The sequence below is a fragment of the Grammomys surdaster genome, unplaced genomic scaffold (assembly GCF_004785775.1).
Source record: "Grammomys surdaster isolate TR1022 unplaced genomic scaffold, NIH_TR_1.0 186, whole genome shotgun sequence".
Taxonomy (NCBI): Eukaryota; Metazoa; Chordata; class Mammalia; order Rodentia; family Muridae; genus Grammomys; species Grammomys surdaster.
In genome coordinates, this window is record NW_021604631.1 from 6273227 (window position 1) to 6291767 (window position 18541).

The 18541-nt window shown below is 38.8% G+C and overlaps 1 protein-coding gene across 2 annotated transcripts in view; it reads right to left on the reverse strand.

The window, feature by feature from the left end:
- Positions 1 to 8104: 8104 nt before the first annotated feature.
- The window catches only part of Kdm7a (lysine demethylase 7A), a 62317-nt gene continuing 51880 nt past the window's right edge, over positions 8105 to 18541 (reverse strand). The window contains exons 12-20 of one of the 2 annotated variants that reach the window (XM_028768390.1): positions 17886 to 18095; positions 15838 to 15962; positions 15500 to 15654; positions 14095 to 14192; positions 13368 to 13516; positions 13039 to 13247; positions 11388 to 11473; positions 10255 to 10522; positions 8105 to 9470 (exon numbers count right to left, since the gene is read on the reverse strand). In XM_028768390.1, coding sequence (XP_028624223.1) covers positions 9376 to 9470; positions 10255 to 10522; positions 11388 to 11473; positions 13039 to 13247; positions 13368 to 13516; positions 14095 to 14192; positions 15500 to 15654; positions 15838 to 15962; positions 17886 to 18095 — 1395 coding nt within the window. In that variant the 3' untranslated portion in view covers positions 8105 to 9375. Of the gene's footprint in view, positions 9471 to 10254; positions 10523 to 11387; positions 11474 to 13038; positions 13248 to 13367; positions 13517 to 14094; positions 14193 to 15499; positions 15655 to 15828; positions 15963 to 17885; positions 18096 to 18541 lie in introns of both variants that reach the window. The other variant, XM_028768391.1, reaches the window with a different exon arrangement.

Consider the following 18541-nt stretch of genomic DNA (forward strand, 5'->3'; position numbering starts at 1 on the left):
TCTGCCTGAGGCTAAGGTGAAGTGACTCAGATTAATTGCATTGACAAAGGAAGTCTCAGAAAAGCCCATCATAGACTTTGTTCTCTGGTTAAGTCTCATGAAGAGCATTTTAAACAAGCATAGCAAGCTGAGAAGGGAATAATATAAAATATATGGTTTGAGTATTAAAGGGGCACCTAGGAAGTGAAATGGAGCTGAATCCTGTGTTCTAGGATAGTAAATTGAATTAAGGGAGTGGTGACCTTGGGGTAAAATCCCACCCAGCTAAGTTTAGGTCCAGGCATGGTAGTACTAGCCCTTAATCCCAGGAGGCAAAGACATGCACACATCTCTGAGTTCAAGGCCAGCCTAGAAAAGAGAAAGTTCTAGGTGAAGAAAAACTTAAATCCAGGCATGGTGGACCACAACTTTAATCCCAGTATTTAGGAGAGGGCATGCAAATCTCTGAGTTCAAAGTCAGTCTATGGAGCAAGTTCCACAACAGCCAACCTTAGGCGGTGAAGGTGTCGGAAAACAGAAAGCTGGTGATAATGTTATAATAGAACAAGGGGGCCATGTTCTAGCCCCAGCAAGCAGTAGAACGCCACATCTTTGACCACGTGCTCTGGCTTTAGAGTCCATGACAGAAGGGACTACTGGGACAGTTGATGCTGATTAACTGGAGCTAAGACATTAGTGGCGATTAAGAAGAGACCAGCATCACTGAGGTGAAATCTTCTGTGAAGTGTTTTCTGAGAGCATAAAAAAAGCTGTGTTCCAGAGATAACCAAGGTTGTACCTCCAACAGCAGCTGTACTTGGTGATGTGTAAGAGTCACCCAGATGATACTGGTTTTGAAAGCATGAAGGGAGTCATGGAGAACAGCTGAGGCTTGGCACTGTCAGAGGCCAAGGAGAGCCATTGGTGAAAGTGCAGCCTCAGTTGCAGTTGATGGCCAAGGGGTCACACAAAGAAGGTGAGGTTTGGCAACCTGAAAACAGCATACGAGAGGCTATTGGTGAAGCTCGGTTGCAGTGGAAGACCCCAGTGTATTGGAGATGCCAATACCATGGGATGACCATCAAGAACAGCAGTGACAACGGAGTGTATCAACCAGAGCCTCAAGTACTACAGAGGGCAGAGTTGGAGAAGTGACCTAAACCCCTTGGAGCAGTCCAGAAGATCATGTGTGGATCCCAGATATTGAAACAAGAAGTAGTAACACTGGAGTTGGTTTGGAGACCACAAGATTTATGTTCGAGATGCCAGAGCCGTGGGCTATCTGCTGAGGAAAGCTTCTAACAGGAAGTTGAACCAGCCCAGGAGACAGAAGTTTGTTTCAGTCAACAAAGATGAAAAAGGAGTTGGAAATCTTAAGACCTGTTTGACATCAGACATGGAGATGCAAGGTTTGGAATTTGCCCAGCTGGTTTCCTGTCTTGCTTTGGGGATTACAGTTAAGTGTTTGGATGACACTCAGAAGAGACTTTTAACATTGTTGAGACTGCTATAGTCTATGGGGGCTTTGGAAGTTGGACTAAATGTACTTTTTAATTATGCCATGGCCAGGTATGGCCCCCATAGACTCATATGTTTGAACAAACCTATGGGGGCCAGGGAGTGAGTGTAATGTGATTGAGACAGGGTTTCTCTGTGTAGCCCTGGCTGTCCTGGAACTCACTCTGTAGACCAGGCTGGCCTCGAACTCAGAAATCTGCCTGCCTCTGCCTCCCAAGTGTTGGGATTAAAGGTGTGCACCACCACCACCCAGCTGTGATAATTTGTATATGAGGTGGCCCTGTTGGAACAGGTGTATCACTGTGGGTGTGAGCTTTAAAACCCTTACCTTAGCTGCCTGGAGGTCAGTATTCTGCTACCAGCCTTCAGATGAAGATATAGAACTCTCAGCTCCTCCTACACCATGCCTGCCTGGATGCTGCAATGCTCCTGCCTTGATGATAATGTACTGAACCTCTGAACCTGTAAGCCAGCCCCATTTAAATGTTGTCCTTATAAGAGTTGCCTTGGTCATGATGTCTGTTCACAGCAGTAAAACCTTAACTAAGACACTGGTTTCACCTGTACAGGGGATAAAGTAGTTCCTATGTCACTAGGATACTGTGAGGAAGAATAAAAATATTCCCTGTACATAGTGAGTCTTCATGATGAAGTAATGGAGACTTGTGATCCAAATCCTGTCTATATCAAGCTTTTGGTTCGTCCCTGTAAATCTGAAGGAGTGCAACACCAATAGACCCTGGGACTTATTTCCCAGTCCCACAAAATCAGGCTGAGTTTGTGAAGATGAGTTGTGTTCATTATTTCACTGTAATAGATGACCATTAGAAAATCTTCTAGATGTACAAAGAGTTTCTCAAGACAAGTACCTACAGTTGAGGTTTCTGTCTGAAAGGTAGGAAGAAGCATCAAGGATCCCAGGTCTTCTATTGCCTGTTTCCATGAGCTGCACTCATCCTGCCTGAGGCTTTCCTGCTGCCCATGAAAACACTGCCTGAGGGTTCCTTCCTTCTTGACTCCACTCCCTCCCTCTAGTGCAAGAACTTAACCTTTTTATATCATCCCTGACCTGTCTCATAGACCCTCTGTCCAAAATCAAGCCCACCTTCCCTCCTAGGATCTGCACTTAAGGACATTCCTTAGTAGGTAGTTTAGCCTTGCTCCCCCACCCACCTCCTTCTCACAGAAGCCTCCTGAGGCCTAAGCTTGGTTTTGCCACTCCTGTAACACTGTTGCTACAACACTGGGTTGATGCCCACTAGGTGATACAACACTTCTGAGATGCCCAGAACAGTGCATATTCTTAAGAACCATCCATTAAAGAAATAAATACAGTCTTTAAAAAACAAAACAAAAACCTAGAGAAACCCCCACATCTATTTCTCCCTGCATCTCCTCTAGCCAGTCACTCCATCTTCCCTCCTGGCCATCACTCTTTCCCAACAGTACTTCTAATGAAATAATAAGATGTTACTTTTCACATGTAAATCCTCAGAAATCATAAGAACACAATACAGTCTTCTATATTCTATTGTCTTAGAGATTCAGAAAAAGGGGACAGCAAGTCAGAATTATATATAGAATTCAGATTTTTTTCTTTCAGACATTTTTATACAACTTTCAACATTTATACTTTTAGACAAAATGAGCAAAAAATACAGAGTGCTAAAAAAAACAGAACAAAAGTAATACAATTTTAATTTCAATATTTTAAAATACAGAAATTAGGGAGTAAGAATACTAAATACAACTTTAAGCAAGTCACTTATCTTCCCTATAATAATAATATAAGCTACTTAGAGACTTACAAATTCAGAGTAAAACAGAAACAAAATAAATACTGTACACTTTCCCTGCCTGCAGGCAAAAGATGGGAAATACTGTTCTGAATAAAAACAAATGCTCTTAAAGCTTCCACATCCCACTCCCAGCCACACCCCGTTCCATTGTCACACAGTGTGCTTCTGTAGTCAAAAGACACATGTGTATACACTGCCTACACACAGATGAGACACTACTCTGCACACACCCCAAACAAGAAGAGTAACAGTCACTGAGGACCATGGACATAAAAACCAGTAAGGAAAGTCAGGCTAGCAAAACATTACTACAAAACTAGTAAGTACCATAGCCAACAACTGTCCTGTTTTCAAATTTCACAGAGTTAAAACCCCCTAAAACCAACACTACCCTCCCCGTTACCACCCTCCAACACCCCAAAAGAAAACTTGCTGAACACTGGCAAAGATAGATGTTTCACAATAAATGTGAAAGTTCATACTATATAATCTCTTAAAATGAACCTTTTCATCCTTTCCACAGCATGAAACTGTTATGGCTTAATTATATTAAAAGTAGAAAAGTCTTTTCCAAAGGAAATACAGTCTGCAAAGATGCACATGCATTTCCTATCAGTGCTATTTCATACTTAACAACTGCATGACTTGCTTGTGCAGTCAGAAGCTGTTTTTGGAAAAACTGAGGTTACAGCATTTGATTCAGTCTAACCATAAACTGTAAGGCCCTTAGTTTGGTTTAGGTTTCTTTTGCAAGATAAAATAACCTTGGGGTTCACTTAGCAAGTTACACCTCAGGTCCCTGACTATATTGTGTAAGTTATATGCATGCTTTGTGAAAATAAAATGTTACTTATGACTCTTAAAAGGGAAAAAAATTACTCTAGGCAAAGAATCAACTCTATATAATTAGTGTTGGCATTTCTTACAAAACAAAATCCACCAAAGAAATATATTATGTCTTGATTATTTTATTCCTTCAAAATAGTATATATTCTAGCACTTATGTTAATTGTTTTGGTAAAAAATACGGACGGAAAATAGCTGATATTTTGAAATAAAATAGGAAAAAACTTGAAGACAAATCTTTTATGGTTAAATCACATTTATGACTGCTTTCTGTAATGAAAAGTGAATCCAGAATGTCACAGGTCTTGCATAGGTAAACTACTTGGAGGTCAAGGGCTACGTGGTAGCCAGGGTTCCATTATGAATAGTGCAGAGCAGATACATTGGCTGGAAGAATAACTGAATAATTATAACTATGTAAGTGTAATGTCACAGTTAAGACAAAGCCTTATTAAACTAGAAGGGCACCAGAGGTGACGGGGGAACCTAAGGGTTTCTCCAGTGAGAATTATTTGCTTCTCCCCAGTAAAGAGGGGAGACTTACTATCAAAGAATAAAGCCGTGGTAGTGATGATATGCCAGCTGCTTTGGAAATAGACATTTGCCTCTTAAAAACCTTTAAAAAAATGTTTATAGAAAGGGTATCAAATATTTTTTTTCACTTACAGCATGAAAGCAAAATAAGGAAAGGGTTAGTAGTAAGGCTACAGTATAAAGGGTAACTATGCTCAACAGCAATTGAGGAAGTATACTAATTCTTTTTGTCTAGCTTCAAGAACATATATGGACAGTATCTACAAGACAAACAAGAGGTTGCAGTGTCGAAGAATGGGATCCTTGTAAGAAAACAAGGTACCAGAGATGCCAAAGCCAGTGGGGGTCTCTAAGCAAATCTGTCCTATCTGGGTTACACTGGTCACCCTTACTGACTAGCTAGCTCTCCCTAGACAAAAGCTGTAGTGTGTAATTTTTTGAGCTTGCATTAGATGAAAGTCTAGGATACCCGTAACAGTCTAAAAGCCTTAGCTCCTCTTGATCTCCTTGTGGTGCAGGGATCAAGTCCCAGGGCCTTGCACATAAGAAAGAAAGGCAAGACTTTCTTTTTCACATAGGGAGCAATTAGTTTAATATATAATGGGAAAAATAAATTTTTGAGAGCTACTTATATTTGCATTATGAAATTTCATGTCTCTCCATGTGAATAGTAAAAATGCACATTTGCTATGCTCTCTCTAGAAACAGTATACTAGGCCACACTATGATGCCCACAACTCTCAGGGACTATCTCATACTGCAGAACATCTTGTGAAGCAAGCTGACACTCATTTTTTAACACATCCAGTTGAGTCTCCTTTCTACACTACTTCTGACTTCCCTCTCTCCCTGGGCTGTCATAGTACCTAACTCACAGTTGCCTTTGAAAAGTTTTTTCCTAATCACCTTATTTTCCCCCAGCCCCATGAGTAGCTGCTAAATCATTTTAAATTTACCACCTCTTTTATCTTGAGTGCCTGAAGAGTAAGTATGCCAAACATGAAGAGTACTATACTAATTTTTCTTTGAGAAAAACCTAAAAGGCAGCTCCTCTGTTGTGCTAAATAACCACTGATGACTTGATGATGGATGTTCTCACTCTTCTGTCCACAAACAAGCTCCTTTCTTTCTCTTTCACTTCAAGCATAAAACCAAATTCTAATTCAGCACCTCGTTAGGAATTTGTCAGGTTTTAGGTAGCAAGCAAGGTTTTTAGGTGTATATTTTCACCTAAAATATTCTTAGAAGGTGCACTCATCATCAGTTGTAACTTAATAATTAACTAAGTATAACACGACATTATATATGAAGAATGCTGTCCTTCATTGAGTTTTTATCCACACTCACAAACAAGAAAACTAGAACTTAAAAATAAGACTCAGAATAATGTACTGACTCAGCATTCCTCAGCTGATAAATGGCAGAACATGGGCTAAAATGCAGGTCTTTTACTTCCTTCCAAGCTATACCATACCCTTATATTACCAACAGAAATGACTAACTTAAAGAATTTTTCTTAAATGTTAACATGGGTATTTTATTTTTAAACACTTGCACCTCTACAATGATACATCTCATTGAAACTAATGAAGTTGGACTTTGTTTTGTTTGTTCTGTTTACAAATGGGCCACCTTCTGCTCAACTTTGTTTAGAAATCAAAACAACACTGCTAACCTCCTAAAGAAGACACCTTCACAGACAGACAAAACTGAACCTGAGGTTCCTCACAGTACTCACTACTTCTGATCACTCAGTAAGTGTCTGATAATACCTGCTGATCTCTTATGAATAAGTACAGTAAAATACATGGAAAAGGAGTTAACTAATACAGAATAGTAATCAAGCTAAGTACCCATATAGATGGACTTGTTTCCTCTGAGTTTATGATTTCAGTAGATGGTTCAATCAATTGTGTGCTTCAAAAATGAACTGGACTTATGAATTTCAATGTATTCCAAAGATCCTGAACTACTAAGCTGCCAGTTTTATACTGTTAGTCATTCACCAATACTGGGGCACATAATATTACATAACGTTGTGAATTACAGTACAGTAGATCCCAGGTTAAGGGTCACTTAGTTGAATTAAGACAGCATCACTACTATTATTAAAGCTGCATGTGCTAAATCATTCCATCTCAATTTTACACATTTTATTTGCTTATAGCTAACTAAATGCTATCACCATTGTCTTCTGACTTAAGCTGCAGTATACTACTTGTGAGACTATGGGAAAGACAGAGACTGCCTATTACTGTTGAGCCCAGATCCTAGCAGTAGTCACACCTCAAAGTCCAGCCATTTCTGTGAGATAAAAGGATACACCACAGATGGGGAACTTTGTAAGTTTGACTAGAAAAATCATTGGCTGTGTAGCTGAATTTCTATCAATTCAGAAAGATACATGGGTTCTTTCATAGTGGCTATGTTTACTGGCTAAAAGTTTTATAATTTAGTTCATTAATAGACTAAAATGATTAAAAAAAATCAACAGAACTGTCATTTAAAACACTACATATGTGGCGACCCAAAATTAGTGTTTATCGGCCTAAGGGCACAGGGAAGATACTGGCCACAATTTTAAATCATAATAATTTTTATGGCCAAAAATAAAATAATTAAAATACTTTGAGTTATTTAAAACAAATCCAGATCATAACTGGGAAAAGAAGTCATCACTCTTATTTCTTAACCCAAATAAAAATGTGTGTTCTAACAATAAAACAAAAAACTAAGACATCACAGTGATACATTGTGGAAAGGTGAGCGGTCAGTCAAATTCAGAGTTTTGCATGTTGCGATACAACAGCCAGCTGACTGCATCCCTCTCTCCACTAGTCACAGCATAGTGTAGCCGGGGTTAGGGATGCCATCTACAGAGACTACGAATTCCATAAAAATACTTCTTCCTGACACCCAAAATGCAACTGAAACTCTGGTCCAGACAATCTGGACCAGAAGGTGAATTCATAACTTCCTTATCCCATTAAATATTGCAAAAGAGACAGAATAAGAAATACTTCTCTTTGGAAATACATATTTTGAATGCAACTATGAAAGATAATGGTGCATTTTCAACTTAATGCTTAATACAGAAAAAAAGTGTAGCTACCTTGCTGAGTTGAAAAGGACAAAATCCATTATATAGCCATATTTCTTCATAAAAATAAATTTCATGCTATTTGCCTATATTGTCTTTGTAGGAATTTATAAATGTGATACCATCAGACCCCCAATATCAATTTATTTTTATGCCATGAGGGGAAAATGGAGAAACTAAAAACTATTATAAGCCACTGAAAAATTGCATTTAAGTAAAAATTGTACATAAAGGAGATAAATTATTATCTTAATTAAAGTTCAACCAGACACTTAACCTCCATATCCTACTAGCCAAGACAGATGGAAGAAACTGCAAAAAGCACCCATTTTACTCTAAATATGTATTGAAATAATTCTTCAGATAATTAAAAAATAAAGTAGCGCACACACACATACACACACACAAAGATCTATTCCAACATGCTTGCTATTATACAACTTAATCTGGTATATATATTACGGCTTTTATGCAGATTTGAACATCCTAACACAAATTTTATTTCTAAAAAAATGACATCTAGATAATAAAAGCATGGTAAGATATATCCTGTGACAGATGTTGGCTCTTCCAACACCAGCAGTATTGAAGAAGGCCCTCTGTAATTATAAAGGTTTTTGGAAAAACGACAAACATGACATTTTAACCAAACTTATACTTTCCCCATAAGCAGGAAAAAGACATTAAAGCTGTTTTCTTTGGGACCCAGATATCATCAGGAAAAATGAAAATGAAACAAGCCTGATTCTTTACTTGTAGAAGAAAACCACAATGTTAAAAGAAATGAGAAATAAGGACTCTTATGTGGTTCTTAAACATTGGCTATGAACATGTTTCCCTGCAAAGAGTCTTGGGTTGTCTCAAAACATTGGGGATTGGGCTGCAGAGGGAAGGTGGGGTATAAGGGAATCAACCTGGATTATAGTATGCACCTTGGATGTTAGCAAAAGCGAAGCTAATAGCTTATAAAAAACACATGAAATATATAAAATAAAATGATTTCATATACATCTTAATTTAAAATAATTAATGCATCAAATCCCTGTTTAAGACTTTAACCTGAATATCAAATTTAAGAGTCCAGACTAGCTACTGTTACTGTGGCTCTTCCCCACATGTAACACACACACTATCAAAAATAATTTAAAAACCTTCACATTCTTAAATCTAAATTAGTGAGATATTTCTCCAGAAATCTTCCAAATAAATAGCTTTAAAAAAAAAAGAATTTAAAAGCTGTTAACTTTAAAAAAAATCTGTTAAATAAATTATTGATAATTCTTTATCCTACTACTGAAAAATAAAATCAAGACACTACCAACAACAAAATTAAATTCAAGCCCTGACAAGAGACCCCCTTTCCAGTTCAAGGTCTCTTTTTAAGATTCTACCCTCCTCTGTCCTCTCCCCCACCAGGTCCAAGGGTTATTGCTGAGTGGGTGTGGCACAGTGAAAATGCAGCATCAGGTCCGTTCTGTTCTTCGGGCAGTATTCTTACTGTACACACAAACTGCTCCAGGCAGGGGATGGTGGAAACTCCAGGCTTCCACACCCCAAGACTCGCATCCAAAGGGAAGTGTGACTGCAGTAGGAGCTCTGTCACACGAAGAAACGAGCATGGCCATTTCTGTTCAATTTAAGAATCTTCCCAAGACGTTGTTTGGCTGTTGCCATTCCTTTTTTTGGACGTTTACCTATAAAACACCGACAACACTGTTAATACTCATAAAAAGTATATTTGTCATATAATACCTGAAAGACTTAAAATAGAGAGCTTTGTAGTGAACAAGCTTGTTGGGTGTTCCAAAGCAGTCACATCTCTGAACTTCATGCTTTAAAACCCGTCTCCTTTATCACAAAAAAAGGCCATTGTCCTTTCAAACTGTGTTTCAGCAACAAAGCGGGCTGCAACTTAATTCATTCCCAGGAACCATTGCCCTTTTATGTCTCAGTCATGTTCTCTCCTCTGTTTTCATTGTTTCTTCTGCAACTTCCCTTAACTCAAGCCTGGCAAACTCAAGGATCTACTTCCTCCTGAGCCTCAGAAAGGCAGTCCTTTCCCTTGGAATTCGCTCAGTACCCTCTCATCGCTACACACCCATATGCATATGCAGTGCATACCCATTGCTATCATGCTGTTGTTCAGAGTACTGGTTCTTAACCTCTGGGTTGCAACCCCTTTGGGGGTCACTTTCACAGGGGTCACCTGAGACCATCAGAAAACACAAATATTTACATTACGATTCATAACATTAGAAAAATTACAGTTTTGAAGTATCAGTAAAAATAATCTTATGATTGGAGGTCACCATAACATGAGGAACTGTATTAATTGGTCGCAACATTAGGAAGGTTGAGAACCACTGTTCTCCTGAGTGTTCCTACCTACTACCACTGCCTTCACACATACTTACAAATACACTTAATCTTTTTTTAATAACTGTATTTTTTAAACTGTATTTAGCCAAATACAATTACCTTTTGTTGCCTGGTTGCTGATAGGTGGTGGGTTTGATGCAGGTCTCTTGGTGGGGTGAAGGGGCACTGAAAAAGAGGTTTCACCAATAGGCCTTTCTGGGCTTAGACTGCCATTACTTATCTGGCATGAAACCAAGCTGGGATTCAGCATGTACTTTCCATTTTGAGTGCTTGAGTTATTGCTGTCCACACAATGCCTGCCTTGTGCCTTCTGACTGATTTCTGAAGAGCTTTCCTTTTTGATGTATTTCTGGCTTCTACTTAAGTCCTAAATAAAGAAAGAAAGAAATGTAGCTAAATTTTTCAGGTTTCAGATAAATGAGGTATTTAAAGCTCTCTCTGCATTAGCAAATTCAACCAAGATAAGGAAATCTTCTTCTCTAGTTTTCACGAGTGTGTGTGTTTGTGCAAACATCAGGATGCATGTGTGGAGGCCAGAGAATAACTTATGGGAGTTGGTTCTCTCCTACCACGTGAGTGCCAAGTACCAAACTCAGGACATCAGCTTCAATGGCAAGTGCTCTAACCAGGGCTAGACAGACCCCCGCCCTTCATGATGGTCATGTCTATAAAAGTTCCTAAGTCAAGATCAAATAAGCAGAGATGTTACCTACTCTCTTGTAATAGGGGGTAAAACTAAATAAAAGCAGAGGACCCACAGTCTCCTTGGCTCATCAATGGGTTCTCAATGTAATGAACTACACCTTTTCAGAAAAGTTATTTCACAACTTCAAAATTGAGTTCTCTCCTTCTATCATGTGGGTCTCAGGAATACCTAGACCACCAGGTTATGTAGCAGGCACCTTTACCAGCTGCCCCTCCTATTTTTTTTATAACTTAGCTTGTATAAGGTCCACCTCTACTATATTTGCTGGAAAAAATTCCAAGAGCCAGGGCATACGCCTGGTTTTCCTTTTAACTAGAAGACCTTTTTCAGACTCTTGATAATCAAGTCAATTTGTAAGGAAACAAATGTTACTGATAAGTCTTGAAATTAACTGAGGTCAAAACCAACATCAAAAAAGGAATTAAACAGTTACAAGAAGTTTTTTTTTTTTTAAAAAAAAAAAAAAAAGCAAAAACAATACTGAATATTCTAAATCTCTTCTTTGTATTTTCACTTTGGAATATACCTGAGCATTAAATCTGGAAGTTCGATCAAACTGTTTATTCCAGGAAGAAGTCATCAAATCCTGATCTTCAGTCTTGGCATGGTATCCTAGAAAGAAGTTTTGATTAAATTATCTTTGCAAAAACTTATTTTAAACAAGACTAGTCTAGTGCTTACAAGTGAAATCAAAAGTATGCTGACATACTGTTTATACATTAACTGTTTTATTCACATACCTTTTTATTTCACTACACTCCTTAAAACAAACAAAAACCCACAGTTAGCAACTCACAACCAAACCTGCTATTTCTTTCAGTTTTCTTAAAACTGTCTTTATATGACAAGTTTTGTACTAGATGCTAGAAGATCTACAGTCAAATACTATGGCCATAGTACTGATATAAAGCAAATGTAATACATATGTCTCTAAAATGACATTTTCCATTAGGACAAAAGTATATATTTCCCTACATTAAGGGACCAAACAGAGCCAGGCAGTGATGGCACACACCTTTAACCTCAGCACTTGGGAGGCAGAGGCAGGTGGATTTCTGAGTTGGAGGCCAGCCTGGTCTACAGAGTGAGTTCCAGGACAGCCAGGGTTACACAGAGAAACCCTGTCTCGAAACTCCCTCCCCCACCCCCGCCTGCCAGAAAAGAAAAAAAAAAAAAGGGACCAAATAGGAAGGCAAAATGGGACAGAGAAAGACAGGCAGACCCAGATTTAAATTTAAGATCTTCCAAGTACCAATGAAACTTTAGACAAGCTATTAAATCTTTCCAGGCTTCCCTTCCTCTTATACGATATGCAAAGATTTGGGGATCAAGTAGTCTTGGGTTCAAATTCCAACAAATTTCAATAGCTATGTAAAGTGTGTGCAAGATAAATTAACCTCATTAAATCATATTTCCTTTTCATGTAAAATGGAGGTCAAGGTCCTGGTACATAGACCTCAGTTATGTGGTACTGAACACAATTGCTACTTGTCTTTTTCTCAATCCTAAGATTTTGGGGAAATCATTTTTTTTTCTTCTGAAAGCACAGAGAACACTAGATGGCATTACTGACATGCTGTGTCTGCTCTTTTCCTAACATTTCCTTTTCAAAGAGTTTCAGAAAGCATAGCCTCAGAAAAAAACTACCCAAAACTTGTTTCTCCTCTCCTTAAAGGAAAACGAATGAATTGTAGACCATTTAGAAAAGCAAACATTCCTTCCACTCTGGGAGCTCTTACAATTGGTCACAGGAAAACAAGACTGTCTTTGCAAGAGCAATGGTAGAATTAGGCCTGTGAGCACTATACTCAGCCCCAAGTAATTTACATTTTGAGTTTTAACTTACACTGAGTTTTAAGTTACATTTCAGTTAACTGTTGTGTGCAGGTACATGTATACGACAGCATGTATGTGGAGACAACTTGTGGGAGTTGGTTCCTTCCTTCTACCATGTGGGTTCTGAGGATCAAACTCAGGTCATCAAGGGCTTGGTAATAAACCTACTGAGCCACCTTGCTGACCCTAATTTTGAGTTATGCTTGCACTTTAGGTGACTCTATAAAGAACTTACAGTAGACAGTCCTTATCCATATGATCTCTAACCTCGACAGTATCACAGTACTACTAAATTTGGAGTCATATATTACTTTTTAGACACTGATATTTGTGTTTCTTACCAAATTCCACTGGTTTACTGCAGCGATACAATTGCCTAAACTCAGGGTTACTGCTGTGGTAGCTGCTGGGATCCTGGAGAGAGTTCTTCTCACCACTGCAGTCTGTGCTTTGTATCTGTCTTTGTAAACATGTGGAATAGTGCAACCCTGCCATGGACAGCATGCCCTGAATAGCTTCTTCTTCTGTGCTCGTCGAGGTAGGACATTCCCTAAGGAGCAGGTGATCCAAAACACAATGGTGTATTTTTTCTGATGAAATAATTCAGTACACTTGAAAACTAAACAGTGTTTACATCACAATGTAAAACTACTACCATCAGCAAGCCTACCTTTTAACTGGAATTTCATTTCTAGATGGCTTCTGGCTCTTCTGAAGGAGGTTCCTCACTATATCAGATTCCTCTTTAAAGTTTGATGTTATTTCATGTTTCTTTTCATCACCTGAACTTTCAGAATCTTCAGTGGCAAAATTAATTTTCTGAAATAAGTAGAAACAAAGCTAAAAAGAAACTGACCAAGGCTGTACACACTAACCAGTTTATCTGTAGAAGTTAGAATCTTAATTATCATAAAATTACTTCAGTATTTCATATCAAAATTTGAAAATCTCACCAGGCAGTGGAGGTGCACGCCTTTAACCCCAGCACTTGGGAGGCAGAGGCAGGCGGATTTCTGAGTTCAAGGCCAGCCTGGTCAACAGAGTGAGTTCCAGGACAGCCAGGGCCACACAGAGAAACCTTGTCTCGGAAAAACAAAAACAAACCAAAAAAACCTCTAGCAATAGTTACCTACTACCTGAATACAAAGCACACAGTTACACACTTAAAGGTAAAACTACAGCCTGTCAGAAACATAAGCAGCAGTATTTCTCCCTCCACCCTTACCACAGCCACACAAAAATGCTTATGAACATGACCAGTCACAGGACGGTGTGCACACAGGGAACAGAGACAAGCTGTGGGAAAAGCTGTCATTAACATTCCTCCTCCAGGTGACACTATATGGGTGATTGTCACCCCACCCATTGACATATAAGCCTTGGGGTTCCAAGCATACCAGTGCAGTGCAGTCAGGTCCAGAGTCTTCTGAATCAGAAACATCAGAATATTCTGATGGTCTACTCCTGAGTTCCGATTTCACACTTGTCAAGATTCCTGGTGAGGAAGAGAGGGGATAAGAAACAGTCATGACCTCTAAGGTGTACCCAGCTTCAAGAGAACGCTCTAGCACCACACCTCTCCTTTCTTACTGATTTCTTTTTCTAATTGACCAAGATAAAAAGTGACTGATGCATGTCCTTAGAATATTTGTGGTACTTCTCTTTCCAGAAAAACAAAACAAAAAATTTTTAAAACTAAAATGAACTACAAGCTGCTTCTAACTTTCCCTTTCCCTTGGTTTTCTCACTAGTGGAAAAGAGAAGGCAACTTTCAAAACTCAAAGCTCAAGAACATTTATAGACAGACTGTGGTTTCAAGCAGTTTATAATCTGGGCTCTTAGAACAATGCCTTTCTCTTCCACAAGCACCGCTGCATAGCAACTGTTCTATCAGCTCTAAGTGATGGACTGCCTTGCCCTGACATAGTAACTACCAATTACAGCGGGCCAAACTTACTGGGAATTAGTGGAACCTGAGATACTCAAAATGAACTTGACAATATTCATTATGCAGAACACTTTCATCACAAAAATAGAATATTGATTTTAATTATGTTTTAAATGGAAAGCTGTAAACTGTTCTTAAAAACTGTTTAGGAATTGAGATGTTATTCAAAGAACAAAGACTTCAAGGAGAAGGTGATATTACTAACAGTGTTTGATATTCCTGTTATACTTTGTCAATAACCAATTAATGCACCAGTAGAAGCCTCCTGTCAACAGGTATCAAATAGCATCACACTACCTGGATTCCCACTAGATACAGATCAGCCAACCTGATGTCTCTTAGTTATGAGAATGAAAGACATGTTATAGCCGGGCAGTGGTGGCGCATGCCTTTAATCCCAGCACTTGGGAGGCAGAGGCAGGCGGATTTCTGAGTTCGAGGTCAGCCTGGTCTACAGAGTGAGTTCCAGGACAGCCAGAACTACACAGAGAAACCCTGTCTCAAAAAACCGAAAAAAAAGAAAAAAAAAAAAAAAAAAAAAGAAAGACATGTTACCATTGTGAAGTTAAGTTAAACTTGAAACTCATTTGGGACAGTAGAGGCCATAAAACATTGAGCTTTTAAATGACTTTAAAAACAGTGACATCTATCTAGGTCTTGCACATACCCATTTACTGGTAATCTGTCCCTAGCTGCTATACTTGACAGTCACATTCAGCACCTGCCTGATCAATGAACTACTCAAACATGCTTCACATTTTCCAACAGTATTATAAAATGCAAACATTTTCAATCCTACGACAATTCAAGCACAAGTTACCTACTGCTACATTAGCAAAAGGATGAAAACATACTGTTAAGTGGTTTTGGAGACCCTTCACTTTCTGCCTCCTCTCTTCCTGAGCTCTGTTCTGTCTTCATGTTTGCCTTCTTTGTTGGTTTCTTGTCTTCTTCATTTTCACTATCTGCTGTATAAAGACTCCGATCTGCAAACAGCTGTCTCTCATCTCTGCGCCACAGAGGGAAAATAACTGCATCAGAAATAGAGCAAGGCTCTGTATTCCCTCCCCTCCATTCAGAAGAGAACGAGACCCTTCCCTCTACACAGCTGTCTGTGCAGGAATGTTGGGATTAACGGACAGAAGGGGAGCCGCCAGGCATCCATCTGACCCCTCTGACCTACTTTACATACTTAATTATCCTCCCATTTGTCAGCAGCAGTCGCAGATCATTATCTTTTGCTCTCCATTCAGGTACCGTGGAGGATGGCTGGAGATGTTTGTTGAATTTTCCATTCAGTTTAGAGCTCAAAATGTCCTTAAAGTAAAAAGCAGAACTGACTTAATCTCCACCTTCAGGTAGGCCTACTCAACTAAAAAAGACTGTTTACTGTCCCTCTTTCCATGGTCCTGCCTGCCTTGTAGAGGGATGGGTAGTGATCTAGAGTCTGGGGATATCTCAGTGTCCCATAATCCAGAACTACTCATTCTAACACATGGAGAATGATTCATCTTTCAAGCAGGGCAATTTAGCAATAAAACATATTTTCTAATATAAAATGCAAAATCTGCATAAAGCAAATCCAAACACAGGCTCTTTTTGCAGGTCCTAAAGGGTTGGCGTCATACAGCCTTAGACAATCTCATGTTCCTTGGCTGTTTCTACTTAATGAAGTATAGCAGTAGACCTTCCCACTCGCCCTAACCTTGACCTCATTCCTTCCCACCAAGACTATATCCACACTGCCACCACTAGGCCCAGGAGCCACCACACATAAAAAGAGATCATAGGAGCTAGTTTTTTAATGTATAAAAGATTACTTCCTGTTTGAAATCTTTCATAGTAAGTTCCCAAAATAACTATATGTGTTAGATAGGTTAAGAACCATTTAATCTTAAAACAACATAATGACATCAAATATAAAAATATGTAAGGTGGTAATGACATGTAACTTTTAGTATTTTGAGGGTACAACAAACCAGTTTTTCTATCAATACACTCTTAAAATCCACCTCATATTTTCAAATTCAGGAAAGAGTGTGTGTTGTCACATTTGGGGTTGTAACAGAATACCTGTGATAATGAATTTTTAAAAGGACAGGCTTATTTTGCCTCAATATCTTGGAAGTTTCTACCCATGGTCAGTTGGCTCATCATTTCTTTTTTTCTTTATCTTTTCCTTTCTTTCTTTTCTTTTTCTTTTGTTGTTGTTGTTGTTGTTGTTGTGGTTTTTCAAGACAGGGTTTCTCTGTGTAGTCCTGGCTGTCCTGGAACTCACTCTGTAGACCAGGCTGGCCTCGAACTCAGAAATCCACCTGCCTCTGCCTCCCAAGTGCTGGGATTAAAGGTGTTCGAAACCACTGCCTGGCAACTTTAGTATTTTAACTCAGCAATATCTCTATCACACTTTCAATTAACTGTCAATCCTTTGCTTATGATGTAAAACTATGGATAATGCAAATCCTATCACAAACTCAGTCCCATGGTTTATAAAGGTACCACACTACTCCACACTCTCCTGCCTCTGTCCAGTATACCAGAACTTCTCCAACTTAAACAGATTTATTCTAAATCTCTTTATTCTTCCTTTCTGATTGTTGGACTGGTTGCTGTTAACTCAAGAATAGGCTTTCTGTATTTATCTTTCTTAGCTATCAATACTTTGTGTTCATTTGATGAACTGTTAGTTCAAACATCAACCCCTAAAGGTATTATGAGCACTTCAGCAAAGCAGCCAGCCACTACTGTTTGGGGCTCCCTCAAAACACTCAGCATTGGAAACATATAGTTTGTTGCTGCTGTTTGTTTGAGAAAGGATTTCACTGTGTAGCCCAGGGTGACCGTAACTTGCAACAATCCTCTTACCCCAAACTAGGACTACAGGCATGTACTATCATGCCCATGCTAGTATTTTAATCTATGTCCTATCTTCCAACTTAAAACTTTGACAAAACCTACATGAGGACAGGGCTCAAGTTCGCTTGCTCTAGCATTTTCTTTAGAGTCTAGAAGAGCACATGATTATTTGGACAAACATTTATTAATTGTATTTATTGAGTTCTAAACAACATGTCAACAAATTAATGAAATCTAGGCATCTTAACACCACACTGCTGGCTAGAAAGACTAGATTCATAGACTCCCACAGACAAAAATATTAGTATCTATAATCTACAGTAGAAGCCAGCTTGATTGTTCCATGTACTATCTGAGTGCTTTTTGATCCTGCTATATACTTGCCTCCTCCCACGGACACATCTCTAGTCTTTTGAGGACTTCCCTTGTATGGAGCTCAAGGATGTCAAGGTTAGAAGGAGTTCGGACATTATGATCTCGAAGTTTCCTCATCTTTCTCCGGGAATGATATGGTGGAGATGCTTCATTTGAAGGCCGTGAAACTGGACACACAGAAGGAATTCCCTGAGATTTAACTGGTTTGCCACTTTCCTCCTATAAGAATCAAATTCAGAACATGTTTTATGAAAAGGCGTCTTCTATACATATACCTGACTAAACAATCAACCAGAAAAATATTTAAAAAAAAAAAAAGAAAGAAAGAAAAAGGACAATCTTAAGTCAAAGTTAAAGCCTCAGCTTTCTGGAGGCCTTTATTCCCCTTTCATGTACACACTTTGTGAACAGAGCATTTCCTTGTTCTATGTGGGGAGGATCGGGGTGGGGCGGTAGGCTTCGCTCCCCAGTGCTGGGGTTACAGGCGCGCACCGCCACAGTCAGCTTCCACTAGGTCTATAGTGTTAAAGTGGAGCTGACACTTTTAGAAATGATGTTCCTGCTTACTCAACTATTAATCTTGAGTTTATTCTATTTTGGTTTTACTGTTCATAAGACACATATATGCACATATAGTTACAGATAATATTCTATATATTTTATAA